Below are 13,934 nucleotides of genomic sequence, written 5' to 3'. Positions count from 1 at the left end.
CGGATGGAGGGAGGGAGGTTGGATGGGTGAACGGATAGGAAATTTGGACTGGGATTATCACTGTGTTCCACTCATCTGAAGACCTTGCTTTCCTTATAAAGGAGAGTTGAACCACACGGCCTTAAAGATTCCTCCCACCTGTGATGTTCTCAGGTTTGCCTTCGGATTTCTCCTTTTGCCTGTATCTTTGGAACCGCACGAGGATGGTTCCCTGATTTCAAAGCTGACACCCCCTCTGAGTCCACTTGGAAAAAGAGATCCAACTAAGAGCTTCCTGGGGGATCTGTCCTGCAGTGAGTGGCATCTCCTAGGGTTGTGCAATGTTGTGGTAATTACTGCTCTTCTGCTCAGGCTGCTTTATGCATGGTGTGTGTGTTTATGTGTGTGTGTGGAGCAGGGGCAGAGGAGAGGGATTAGAGGACTTAATTGTGCCGTCTGCCAGACTGGGGAGCAGAGAGCTAGTTTTGAGTGGCCAAGGTTGCATGGGTCAGAAGGCAAGACGGCTGAACTTCAGTGCTAAGAGCACTTGCCGTGATAGAACTTGATTTGCGTTTCCTGCTCTGAACAGCTTTCTGTTCTTGCTGGGAGCAGGGGTGCTAGAAGAGGAAGGGAGGAACCAAGAAGAAAAATCTCCTCCTGGGCCTTGAAAAAAGGAGGCCTGGCGCTCGAAGACATACCCTCTGTAATGGACGAGTTTTGCCAAGTGTCCCTACAGCTGCCCAGGGCCCTGGAATTGTGGGTGATGTCTGGACAGATTTCACAAAAGTCTATTTTCCCCTGATGGGTGGTTCCAGGGGAGCTGAGGACTAGGGGGACGGCGCCTTCATTGTGAGATCCTGGCGCTTCCTGAACAGGGCAAGTCGGCGCTGCCTCTCTGCCGAGATCACCCGACCTGGGTAATGCCACGGGGTCTGCAGCCTGGGCTGCCTGTCCCCATCCTGAGCGCCGCAGGGGTGTCTTCTCCCGAGCTTCTGTTCGCCTTAGCTGCTGCAACAGCTGTGACTTGCCCCGTCTTGTCTGTCTGCTCCCCTCATATTAGTGCTGGGCTGGGTACGTGAGAGCCACCAACAACACAAAATATAGATGGCTGGCCGCCGGGTCCTAGCCCCTTTAAATTCCAGTTTAGTATCCTGAGACCAGGAAGCTGTATTTTTCAAAAATTCCCTAGACTGAAATGAAACTAGGAAATGATTCCTTTTCTTGACTGTGACAGTGGCACTGTGGATATAGGAGAAAATGCCTTCGTTCTCAGGTGGCGCAGACAGAGGATCCAGAGACGATGTGTCATGATGTATGCGACTTGTTTACAAATTGTGCGGTGAAGTGTGTGTGTGTGTAAAGCAAATACAGTGAAATGTTAACAATTGGATTTAGGTGATAGGTACAGCAGAGTTCATTGTACTATTATTTCCCTTTTACTTAACATTTTCATAGTTAAACGTTAGAGGCATAATAAGCTCCCCACGTGGCTCCCCTATCCCCTGGGGTTTAGAAGCTGCTTGGCAGACTTCACTGAGCTCCTTGAGGGTGGCACACCTCTGTCTCCGAATGTCCTGTAGCACAAGTCTGAGTAGACGGTGAATACACTCTTGTCAACCTGGGCTTCTTTTTCCCTCTTTCTCTGGATTTTCGGGATGCTTAGCAAAGCATTTTTGATTCACTCGTAAGTTGTCCTTTTTTCCTGCCCAAATGCCCCTGCTAACCACCCCTGTCTTGGCAAAGGCCCTTCATGGACAGCGGATGCTCTAAGGCCCAGGGTGGCCACTGAGACCCTCCTGTGTGCTGAGTGCCACGCCTGCCTGGGATGGGAGGGCCCAGAGGCCTCCTCTCAGGGTCGAGCTGGCTCCTCTCTGGTTTCAGAGACTGTGTGGGCAGCATCACTGCCTAAGGTCACTGCCTCCTAGCCAGGAGGAGGGAGCTAAACTTAGCCAGAGTTGGCTCAAAGGAAAGCTGGCTTGCGTGGACAGCCCACGAAGGGCCCCTCGCATCCCCAGCCCAATTAGCCTAGACTAATTAGCTGACCAGCAGGGGTTTGGAGGCCTCGAGAGCCGGTGGCCCGGAGCCGCTGCCAGCCTGCGTCAGAGGCCGCGGCCTCCTGGAGGCAAGGCAGGACTAAGTGGAGAGTCAGCCCCAGGCAGGCTGTCTCTGCTCCACCAGGCGTGCAAGCGCTGTCCAGGGGCAGGCACAGACACCCCAGAGGCGGGCAGGAGCTTGGCTATAACTCGACTTTATTTTTCCAACATGGTGCTTCAGTATGGAGCCAAGAAGATGGTGGTGGTGGTGGCCGTGCACGTGTGCTCAGTCATGTCTGACTCTTTTCGACTCCATGGACTGCAGCCCGCCAGGCTCCTCTGTCCATGGGTTTCTCCAGGCAAGAATCCTGGAGTGGGTTGCCGTGCCCTCCTCCAGGGGATCTTCCCAATCCAGTCATCGAACCCAGCAGACAGATTCTTTACTGTCTGAGCCACCAGGAAAGTCCAAGAATACTGGAGTGGGTGGCCTATCCCTTCTCCAGGGGAATCTTCCTGACCCAGGAATCGAACTGGGATCTCGTTCATTGCATGCTGATTCTTTACCAGCCGAGCTACCAGGGAAGCCCTAGAGGATGGTGATGGTGGGAGGCAATTCAGGTGTGTGTAACCCATTGGCTTCATAGCCTCAGAAGCACCACCTTCTGTAGACAGCAGACAGTGGGTTTGACCTGTTCACTGTGAGGGGAGTGGAATGAGGAAGCCAGGTGAGGAGGCCCAGGAAGGTTCAGGTCACTGGATCCCTGGAAGTGCTCCAGAACTCCTCTTCCCTGCAACCAGGGCAGGACTCACAAGTTGTTATGGATCTGGAAGCAGGGCGGGGTCTTGGGTGGGGGGTGGGAGAAGGCAGAACCTTGGGGAAAGGGCTGAATTGACCTCTGTATCGCCCCAGGGCACCTTTCCCTGAACCTCCCCTCGAAGCCCCTACTCTGCTCCTGCAACCTGTTGAGATGGTGTATCATCTGCTGCTGGCCCAGGACGGCTGTCTCCAACCCGCCCCCAACCAGCAGGCAGCCCCGCGCCCCAGCCTCGGCCCCTGGACTCACGATCCCAGCACTTCCATGAAGATGAAAGTTTTCCGGATGTTGGTGGTCTGTTTCTTCCAGGAACTGCAGTCATCCTCTTCCTTTCGACCCATCGCCTCCAGAGTTGAAGCTTCTGGGGATGCTTGGTTTGAGGAAGGGAAGAAAGGATCTGATCAGGTAATTTCTCCAATAGGATGAGAACAAGTTGTAAAAAGGATCTATAATACTCACATCCTTCATGTAACAACTAGGAGTAAGGACGGGGAGCAAAATCCGGATAACTGCAAAAATAGGTTACATTACCATGACGAATTTTATTGACAGGCCACTACATGCCTATTGAGTGTGTCCCATGCTCACAGGGCTTAGACTCTCATAATGGAAACTCCCCCTTGTGCAAATGAATTTAAGGACAATAACACATTTACAAATAGATTAACATTGGACTATCCACCTTGAAGGGATCTGAACTGTTTATGATACCGCTAGAGCTTCCCTGGTGGCTCAGACAGTAAAGAATCTGCCTGCAACGGTGGAGACCCGGGTTTGATCCCTAGGTGGGGAAGATCCCCTGGAGAAGGAAATGACAACCCCAAGTTTTTTTTTTTTTATTGATTCAGACTACCGAGTCAGCCGGACTTCTATTATCACAGCTTGGCTGCCTCCTCCAATCATTACTATTCTTAACTTCTCTCCTACTATTCTGAGTTAAATGAATGAATAGTAGATGAATGAGCATCGTTTTTCCTCTGCAACTCCCACAACATTTAGCACGGTGCTGTAAAAATAGTTCCTCATTAAAATCTGAATTGAAATGTGCCCTGAGTTTATATTAGGCTTCTCTCAGTACTAAATAGTGTATTTATTCAACGGTCAACACCTACGATGTGCCAGGGGCTGTATGTACCCTATCTGACTCCCCCTAGATAGTACCTTTGGGAAACCCTCTTCATCCGTCAATGTGTGTTTGTTTTCCTGACTGACGTAATGAGAACTGGAGAACCAGAAAAGTGGTCTTATATCCTAGTGTGGTACATAGAGCAGATCTCAAGTCTTTTATAAGGATGATTCAGGATGTATCTGAAGATCAGATCATGTAGCCAAGATTATAGGGCTAATGGTTTGCATTCTAGATTTCTTATTCAAGATTAGGAACAGAAGCTATGGATCTCCTACTATATTATACTGCATTCTAGCCTCTTGACACTTAGTTCTATGGTCTTCAGTCTTACTTAGTGTTTTTCAATGCATTTCTAGACAAATGGGTTCCTGTTACATTTCACTGTTAGGTAACATTGCTTATGGTACTCAGTGTATAACCCAGTGGTCAGATGAAGGACACTGGCTTTAAAGTGCCAGAAGACTGGAGAAGTCAGGAACCAAGCAAGTGAGCTAGTATGTACACAGTGATAAAGCCTGGATAAACCAAGAAAGAACAGAACCTGAGCTTGTTACAGAAACAATCAGGTCTCCCTGGTCTTCTTTAGGTGAAGGTCAAAGAGGACTCATGTCATAAAGTAGCTTCTAGGTTCTTCTCTGCCTTTAAGTCATACCTGGGGGGCTTAAGACCCTGGAAATAAGAAGAATGTGACCGAGCGTGGTTCTTGCTAGGAGGAAGAGGCGTGGAAAGACTGACAATTCTGGCCCAAGTGGATCCTGAGAAGGAGATGGGAAGACAGATGGTGTAGTTGGCAGAAGCACACATCTTGGTTTCTAACCCTCTTGGAGTAAGCACCCATCCAGGAACAGAGGAGATCAGGGACGTGGATGAGTGGGCTCCCCAGGACCCTGATGGTGGGAGACTGCAAGCCTAGGAGGAACTCTGACCGCAACCACATTGAACAGTCGCCTATGGGTGGCCAGGGGTGGGTGGGAAAGCAGGGTCACATGGACTGCAGGGACCCCAGAAGCTTCCCAGGGCCTGAGGGGGCTGCAGCTGGCTTGGACAAGCTCATGGTGTCTAACATGCTCCATGCTCAGTGGCCTCATGTTGTCAGCATGGAATCAGCCACCATGGGAATACTTACACAATGGAAACAGGCAAATGTTACCATCGGGACCTCTCTTCCACTCCTTCTCTTAGCCCCCAAGAGCCAGACGGTAAACATCTACCAGCTTACCTCTGCCCATGGCCCTGGAGAGGGGATATATAACTACCAGGGTGCCTGTCAACCAGAGTCCAGAAGAAGAGACAGCTACAATCAGGGCTTCTCAGATGGAAGCAAATGTCTGGGGTCAGGGCTTTAGTGGAAGGTGTCAGCATGACACCCTAGGGGCCAGATGGAGCCCGGTGCACTGCAGAGGCCCCTGGGCAGCCTCTGGCAAGATCCCTGAGAGCCGTGATGCGAGGCCCCTGATAAGTCTGGGTCCCCCTTCTCCCTGCCACTAGCAGGCTAAGTAAGTACCTTAAACACAGAAGGCCACCTTGAAATAGAACAGGGGGAGGAAAGGTCGTCGCAAGGCTGTGTGTTTTCTTCAAAGACACTGGATCAGCCAAATGAGACTCTTTATTAACCATGAGGTCATATGTTTACGGACAAGGTTATAATGGACAAGGTCAAATGTAAAGTTTCCCTTTTTGCTGTCTGGTAAGGCTGGAGTCCATGGGGAAGCTTTCATAGGAAATAAAGAAGCTATATTCCCTTTGTACATTTCAGTCTAGTGTGTAAATGTGCAACCTGGCTATATAATGCATGCCAAGTCACTTCAGTCGTGTCTGACTGTGTGCAACCCTAAGGGCTGTAGCCCATCTGGCTCCTCTGTCTGTGGGATTCTCCAGGCAAGAATGCTGGAGTGGGTTACCATGCCCTTCTCCACCCAGGGACTGAACCCACGTCTCTTGTGTTGCCTACACCTACCTCGGCAGGCGGGTTCTTTACCACTAGCGCCACCTGGGAAGCCCCATAGAGGCTCTTATTATGAAAGACACATGTGGGCAATGATAAGCATTCTTTAGCATTGGGTCCAACCAGATGTAGGCCCAGTGTACTCCTCCTTCATATCTCTAGGCCCATTGGTTGATTTATTCCTTTTGGCAGGATGGCAGCCAAGAGGGACCACAGCAGCTGAGGGTCCAGGCACTGGCCAGCAGAGGACCCACCAGCAATGTGATGGGCTGATCTCGAACTTTGAGAGCACAGTCGCCAAGGTGGAGACAAATGAACGCTGACTGGCAGAGACTGCTTTGGGGAAGATGAGATATTAGAATAGAGGGCTATCTTTAGCCAGGTACTATTCTGCAGATTCTTAGCCCCAAATCTAGCAGCTTCCACTTATCACAGTTATTGGCAGCTGGACTTGGACCAAATGCATCTTACTGTCTAGACACACAACAGCTGAGAAGTCTTGAAGGCTGTAGGGGTTGAGGGTCAAGGCTTGAATCTTACAAGGAGCCAATCAACGGTATTAGTTTGTGCGACTCCCTCTGTGTCTCCCCCTCCATAGAACAACAGGCCTTCAGACGCCCCTTTTCCAAGTAAGGAGCCAACCCAGAGCCTTCTTTCCAGTGCACGTCCATCCATCCGCGGGGCGCACGTCACTACCCTTTCTGGAGCCCCTTGGATTGATGGTCTCACTCTCCAGGAGGCATCACCGCCTCATTAGCAGCTCTGTACTCACTGTTCCTTCTTTCCCATTGCTCTTAAATAGCTTAAAAACACAGTATTCTTAGCCTAAGCTCAGCTATAAGAAAACATCTTTCCCGCCCACCCCTACTCCCATACACTCCATCCAAACGATTCAGTTCCATCTTCCAAGCCACGTGGAAAGCTCAGGGCCCCCGTCTGAAACCCCACTGAAGTCCCACTTCATTCCCTCCTTGATCATGGAGAAACCTCAGGACCTCGCTGCCCCTGTGCACTGGGGGCCTGACTGGACACTGAGCTGGGGCAGGGCGGGGGCAGCCTGCTATTGCTGCCTCTTGCTTCTTTGCCTGGAAATCCTCCCCCTCCTCTCTCGACTTCTGTAATTGAGGCCCTTTCAGTGGAGGAAAAAAAAAACCAAATTCTGAGGAGGTTGAAACTTCAATACTGTTTTCACTTGGTTCTAAAGTGATTCCTGCAGGACAATGCCTGGCTTTTAGTTCCTGCTCTGTGGTGTGGTCTTCCACAAGACTGATGGCCTTCCTGATCTCTTGGGAGAAAATTTCATAGCTTGGGGGAGTGGGGGAGCAAGGCGGGAAGACCACGGATGGAAAAGTTCTTCCTAAAGGCTGCACAACCTTCTGGTGGGCTCTGCCCCGGATCGTGACCCTTTCTGAGCTTCTGGGAATGGGCTGGTGGCATCCAGCATGGCTACTTGTGAGATTCTGGTGAGAGATCCTCAGGCTGTGAGCCTGGGAGGCAGGCATGCTTCACATACTTCTTCCATGGAACATTGCTGTCCTTCTCTCCTTCCCAGGCTCCATCTGGTCACCGGGGGCGGTGGCGGGGGGCAGTATTAGCCCCAGACAGAACTCGAAGGCGGAGGAAGCTTATTCTCACCATTGTCGTCACCATATCCCATAGGGATCCAGTCACCTCCTGACCCCACCCTGCCCTGGGCCCTCTCTCCCTGGACCCTCATTCCTGTCTGCCCTGATCTGCATGGCTTCCTTAGCTGAAGTTTTCTACTTTGAGTTATAGCCACTTAAGACTCTGCTCCGAGGTGCTTTAAAAAAAAAAAAAGAATCAGCAGGGCTAATTGCTTCAGAGTGTCACCCCACCTAATCGGATGTCCCAAAATCTCAGGGGCACCACGGTAGAATCCAGAGGCATTCAACGCAATCCAAATGTATATCTCCCAAACCAACAGTAGCTTTCTAAGCTGGACGTGAGTAAACTGGGGGAGATGGACACAGGGAAGGGGAGGATCTTTGAGCAGCAGGTCTGCCGCCTAAACCCACGGATGATGGCTCTCAACTCTGTCTTTGTGAAGCACTTTCTTCCCCAGGGTCTCACCTGAGGCCTCTGAGCAAGGATGTGTGTGTGCCTCTGGGGCATGCTGGGCAGGCCTCAGAGCCCTCCTGTGGGGCAGGTGTGGCTCTTTCACAGACCTCAGAGGGATCAGCCCACCTGAGACAGTCTCTGGGGTTTCCCACTCCTTGAGAGCATGACTCAGAAAGGGCAGTGGGTCTTAAGAGGGAGGTTATCAGTTGGCTCATCTTTCATAAGAATGTACTCTCTGTCTCCAGGCTGGGGCACACAGAACCAGAGGAATATATACATTGTTTGGCCATAAAGGGGCTAAAAGACCAAAGCTGGGACAGTTTCTGGCCCAGGCCCCACAGTTTCCTGGACTAAATTGCACTTCTCATCATCCCCTGGACTGAGAAGTGCACTGGAAAGAGGTCAGGTTCCGGCTCCAGTCTTGGCGTGGCACCAGTGAGCTGTGCAGCCCTAGGCAGAGTTCTGTACATCTCTGGGCTTTCGCCTTTTCCTTAGTAGAAACAGGAAAATGAACTAGATTGGGGTTCCTTGACTTTTTTGTTTTAAGAATATTCGTCCCAGGAGACTCAGCAACCAAAGTGGATTTGCTATCCCGCCCCTTCTTGGAGAGTCAAGATCCATGTTAGCTTATTAAAGGCTCTGAGAGTTTTAAAGACACCTGCTTCATGTTCTGTAAGCTGGCATCTCCCAACTTTACTAGATTGTAATTGTAAATTCTTTCCTTATGCAACTCCTACGAGCATCCAGAAGATCTAGGCTTGCTCAGAGCCTGCTGGGGAAAATGGGGACTGGGCCAGCTCTGATGCTCTGCGATTGCATACTTGAGCAATATATGACATTTCCAGCAGCGTGCTGTCATCACTCACAGCCCTGCTCTCCTCTTGGTGCACGGGCACGTGGCCGGGCCTTGTGTGTGCTGTCAGAACCTATCTCCAACCATGGGCTGCAGCTCAAGTGGCTGGTCTGCTTGCCCGGGCCTGGGCCCTGGACCCGAAAGACCCCTGGACACTTCTTGATGGACAGACTCTCCCAGGAACACCAGCTGCCTCCCCAGCCTTCTCCCTAATCTGGCGCCTCCAAACCCATCTCTGCACGCCAGCTTCTATCCCCCCCCAGGTCACTGAGGAAGGTTGTTTTTCAATTGCCTCCTGCAGTTTACTTCACTCTCAAACCCACATTTAGGTTTAATCAAACCCTGCTGCACTGACAAGCCAGAATTCACAAGCTGCTTGAGGTTTATTGTGTGACTCTTGCAGAGGAAATAAAGAGGAAATAAGGGGTTTGGGTTGGTGGCTGAGGGGTCGACACATGAGTCACTGGAGAGAGCTGGGCGTGTTCCTTACTCTTCGTGTGTTCGGTTTCCTCCTCTGCTGGATGGGACTAATAATCCCTACTGTCTCCATTTCCCAGAATTCCTGTGGGTGTCCAATACATCAATGGGCACAAAAGCATGCTGCAGCCTCTCAAGCCGTGAGCCCACTTTACAGGCACGGGGATGAATCGCTGGGGGTAGGAGGAGAGGGGAAACAATTGAAATAGGGGTGAGCGCACAGCAGGAGACATGAGTCTGCTGTTTCCCCAGCGGATCTCAGCTCCCACGTGCCTCTCAACTGTGACCCCTTCTCACTGTGATTCTAAAGTGCTTGAGGACACATAACGCTTCATACATCATGGTCCTGAAATGCAAACCAACGATTTTATCTGCTGCTCTCCCAAAAAGGGATCTACTGGAGCACAGAGGGAACCCTGCCCGAGCTGGGTTTCTCCGTGGGCTGATCTCCATCGGGGCTTCTAGTTCTAAGCAGCGCTCAAGGGTCTCATTATTTTTTAATTAATTAATTACTTTTGATTGGCGGATAATTACTTTACAATATTGTGATGGTTTTTGCCGTACATAACCAACATGAATCAGTGACAGGTATACATGTGTGCCCCCCATCCTGGAGCCCCCGACCCACCTCCCTCCCCACCCCATCCCTCTGGGTTGTCCCAGAGCACTGGCTTTGGGTGGCCTGCTTCATGCACCAAACTTGCACTGGTCATCTATTTTGCATACGGTAATATACAAGTTTCAATGCTATTCTCTCACATCATCCCACCTAGGCTTAACTGTGTGTCTGCCACACTTTGCCTTTAAGACCCATTTCCACACGGGAGGTGGGGGAAGTGGGGGGTGGGAGGGGGGCGTCGTTGGTACCCAAGTGGGGCTCACTCTACTGCACCCCTGGGAGGGTGAGAGGAAGGATTGCCGGGAGTGGGAGCAGGAGGAAGGACCATCTTGAGCTCAGGATGGCATGGGTTACACCACTTGAGAAGCTCTGAGTTATGCCATGCTTCCCCTTCCCCACCTCCCTGCTCCGGGGCATTGACAATCATCCACAGCCTGTGCAGCGCCCCCACCCCACCCCCCCAACCCCATCGCTAGCTCGCTTTCACGCAGGCGGCTGCCCAGCCCCAGGCCCCTCGCCCTTGACCACTCGTTTGTAGAGCCGGCTCGAAGCCTGTTTGCAGACAGACGCCCTCCCTCATTCATGCTGCAGCTCATTCACTCTGCTGCCTCTGGCAGGCTGCGGCTGGGCCCCAAGGCTTATTTATTTCTGGCCGCGTGTCTGTGTGTGAATGGGGGACAGGGAGTCAGGGAGGCACTGTCCTCCTAGAGGGGGATTCATCTCAGTCGCCACCGCCAGGAATTGCACCCAGACCCTCAGGTTTTCGCTGCTGCAGACTGAATCCTGGGTGGGTGATGCCTGTGCTGGGCGCTTTACCTGCATTATCTTGTTTAATGTCTCTCAAGGTAGGGATCGTTAACCCTGTTTTGTAGTGGAGGTACTGACAGGTGGAGATATTAAGAAAAATGACCTAAATCTAACACAGGAAGGGACAGAGCAGGGCACAAGCCCCAGCCCTTCAGACCCCCACAGCAGTCTCCCTGTCCAACCCCCACCCCTCCCCACATGGAACCTGTTGCCTCTTTCCTGGAGGTGGTTGTCCGAATTTCACTTACCTCCAACCTCATCCTCAGGGTGCTCTCCTATAATCCCACCACCAGACTGATTGCCCCTGGAACATGTGGCTGGCTCCCGTTATCTGGGAAGCCTGGATCTCTCAGCTTTCTCAAATTTACGCTGAGGCTGGACATCTATCTAATGCTTAAGTGACTCCTGGCTCCAGCTCAAACCTTTTCTCACTCTAACCTTGAGCTTCTTTCCCAAAGTTTTGCCCTCTCTTTCTAAAGAGTGCTCTTAATACACATACAAACACTCACACCCACACCACAGCTGTCTGTAGCGTAGTATCACGGAAAGGTCTCTGATTATATCAGAAGATCTGGGTGCAAATGCCGCTGTCATCAAATGGATACGACCATATCCAGCTTTGCCTGGTGGAGCCTCAGAGGAAATGCGATTGGCCCCACCAACCCTATGGGCTTGTCTTAAAGATGATTAATTAAAAGCACATTACTCACTGTCAAGTGTGGTCCCCATATCAGGTATTACTAAGCACTTTGTGCTATGGCCTGTGGGGTCTTGTCTTTGGTCCTAGATAAAGCTTCAGCCAAGTAGGACTGCCCGGGGTCGGACTGTCTCCAGCCTCTGATATGAGAAAGATGGTCTCCTTACCCAAGAGGGAACCCTCTTGACTCCCATGACCCTTCTCAGAGATTTTCCTCTTCATCGGTTGATCTGATTCCAGAACAAGCAGCTGGCCAGCCATGCAGTGCCGCCAGGGCAGCGGTGAGAGAGCCCCGACAACTGCCTCCGGGAGCTTCAGGGTTAATGTTCGTGCGTCAAAGTTACGTGGAGAGAAGGGGCCCCAGTGCGGATGGGGGTGGTGGTGGTGAGTCCAGACCTCCTGTGACCATCCTGACTTGAGAACTGAACTAGGGAAGTTGAAAGACGGAAGGGGAGACAGAGGCGCCCCCGGGGAAGGCGAGGGAGGAGCCGCGTGACTGACAGCGGTGCCTCCGCCGGGTTCTGCATCCTAACGCAGCCGGGACTGGCCAGGAGGGACTGAGGCTGGTCTGCCTTCCTTGGGTCTGTGGAGCCACAGGCTGTTTACTAACCTCCTTTCCCCACCTCCCCGCCCCCGCTCTCCTAATCCTCACAACAACCGAACAGGTAGGGAGGACCAGAACAGGGCATTTGACAGATGGGTCAGAGGTTAAGAGATGCAGGAAGAGCAGGAGGGAGGGAGGTGAGGATGCTGGTGGTCCTGACACCCTGCACACGGACGGCCCCTCCAGGCACAGAGCCGACAGGGCTGCCCCTGGAACGCAGGCGGGCATGGCAGGCGAGGCACATACGAATATTTTGCTCCCCTTTCTCTGCCCAGAAGGGCAGAAGGTTCCCACTCAAACCAGCCCTGAAGTTATGGCCAGATGTCTGCCCCCTCACCAGAGATTCCCTCCCAGACCTCCATTCAGACTTATCTTCCCAGGCAGCTACAACTTCCTTCTGACACCTCCAGAGTCAGGCAAGACAGGACCTGGGGCTGAAATAAACACCCAAGTTGTTTCCAAGAGTGGCTGTTGAAACCCACTCTCTTGGTGCCAGCAGCCTCCGGCTAAGCGAAGAAGGCTCCCCGGACCAAATAAAGAAGCAGGTTCATCTTACCCAGGGACTCCAAGAGAATGGTCCTCGTGGTCCTCCTACTCCAGCTCCTACAGGTCTGGGAGGCTTAGCCGGCTCCAGCTCTTCAACAATACACCGAATTAAAGGGGAGGAATGCAGAGATTTTCTTTCCCAGGACGGTAACCAAGCAGTCTTAAAGGGGAGGAAAAGGAGCTAGGGCGGCTTGCATGTCTCCTTCATTTCCTCTGCCTTTCCTTCCCTCTGAACAGATCCAGAAAAAATCCTTTTGCCCAGGGCCCCTTTTATGCTGTGTGTGTGATTGTGTTTGCGTTGACATGTGTGATGCAGAGAGGGGAGGAATCAAAGGCAAAACAAAATGACAAAGATTGCCATCGGCCTGAATGCGGTGGTAACAGAAAATCAGAGACTGCTTGCCTCAGTCTCCCTCTTAACCACTCTGTAGCTGGTATATGTTGTCTCAGATACCTTCCTGAGCAATAAGACACCTATATTGGCTGAAGGTAGAGACAGTAGAGCCCCCTGGGTCTTACAGAACGGGAGGAGAAGCACTTGGGTGTCCCGCAGGGGGACACAGTGCTGGACGGCTTCACCCGGTATTGGTGGTAGGTCCCCTGTTTTTAGAAGTAAAGCATTCCGATCCCTAAGTCTGCCATCCTCTTTTCAGTCCTAACCTGTTGGCCCCCAAGGAGACCATTCCCCTCCTTCCGGAAACTCTAGGCTCTTAAATTGTGCCTTTGCAGTTTTTATCACTTGGGTTTTTTGAATAAACACCACATTCCTATGGGTCAGCAATCAGGATTCTATTGAAAGCCATACAGAAAGGCGTCTCACCCCGTGCACTCCACACCCACCCCTTGCCCCTACCTTCCCTCTACAAGTGGTCGCTTTTACCAGTTTCTCCTGTGTCTCTCCAGCGTTTCATGCAGATACAAACAAAAGAATATATATATCCCCTGCCCCCCTTTCTTATGTAAAAGGGGACATCTATTTTCATCTCCACAACCTTAATTCCAGTCCCCCTTCTCTCTTGGGTACTGTTGTAATAACCTAGATTCTAATTGGTCCCTGGGTGAAGTAGTCCATTGGGATAGTTAAAAGAGGCTCTGGAGAAGGCTTCTAGGTTGGATGCCTGGGTTGTCTATTAACTGGGTGTGTGACCTTGGACAAGTGGCTTAACCTCTCTGTGCCTCAGTTTTCTCATCTGGTCAATGGGATGATCACTGAACTTGTCTCACGTGTTAGTTGAGTGGAGCAAGACAGAAGGCTGAGAATGATGACTGGCACTTGGTAGGTTGTCGGTAAGTGTGAGCTGCTATTATTCTCTCTCCAACTTTAATTTTTGGTAGAATTATCACCTCAAAA

The 13,934-nt window shown here is 51.4% G+C and overlaps 1 protein-coding gene across 5 annotated transcripts in view; it reads right to left on the bottom strand.

Moving 5' to 3' along the window:
• Positions 1-12,704, bottom strand: part of CAMK1G (calcium/calmodulin dependent protein kinase IG) — a 30,838-nt gene extending 18,134 nt beyond the window's left edge. Inside the window, exons 1-3 of one of the 5 annotated variants that reach the window (XM_070384713.1) lie at positions 12,594-12,688; positions 9,324-9,483; positions 3,077-3,197 (exon numbers count right to left, since the gene is read on the bottom strand). In XM_070384713.1, coding sequence (XP_070240814.1) covers positions 3,077-3,168 — 92 coding nt within the window. In that variant the 5' untranslated portion in view covers positions 3,169-3,197; positions 9,324-9,483; positions 12,594-12,688. Of the gene's footprint in view, positions 1-3,076; positions 3,198-9,323; positions 9,484-11,446; positions 11,569-11,600; positions 12,436-12,593 lie in introns of those variants that run through there. The other 4 variants (XM_070384711.1, XM_070384712.1, XM_070384710.1 and 1 more) reach the window with 4 other exon arrangements.
• Between the last annotated feature and the right edge of the window lie 1,230 nt (positions 12,705-13,934).

The sequence above is a fragment of the Bos mutus genome, chromosome 16 (assembly GCF_027580195.1).
Source record: "Bos mutus isolate GX-2022 chromosome 16, NWIPB_WYAK_1.1, whole genome shotgun sequence".
In the NCBI taxonomy this organism is placed as follows: Eukaryota; Metazoa; Chordata; class Mammalia; order Artiodactyla; family Bovidae; genus Bos; species Bos mutus.
This window is presented reverse-complemented; position numbering and strand designations above follow the sequence as displayed.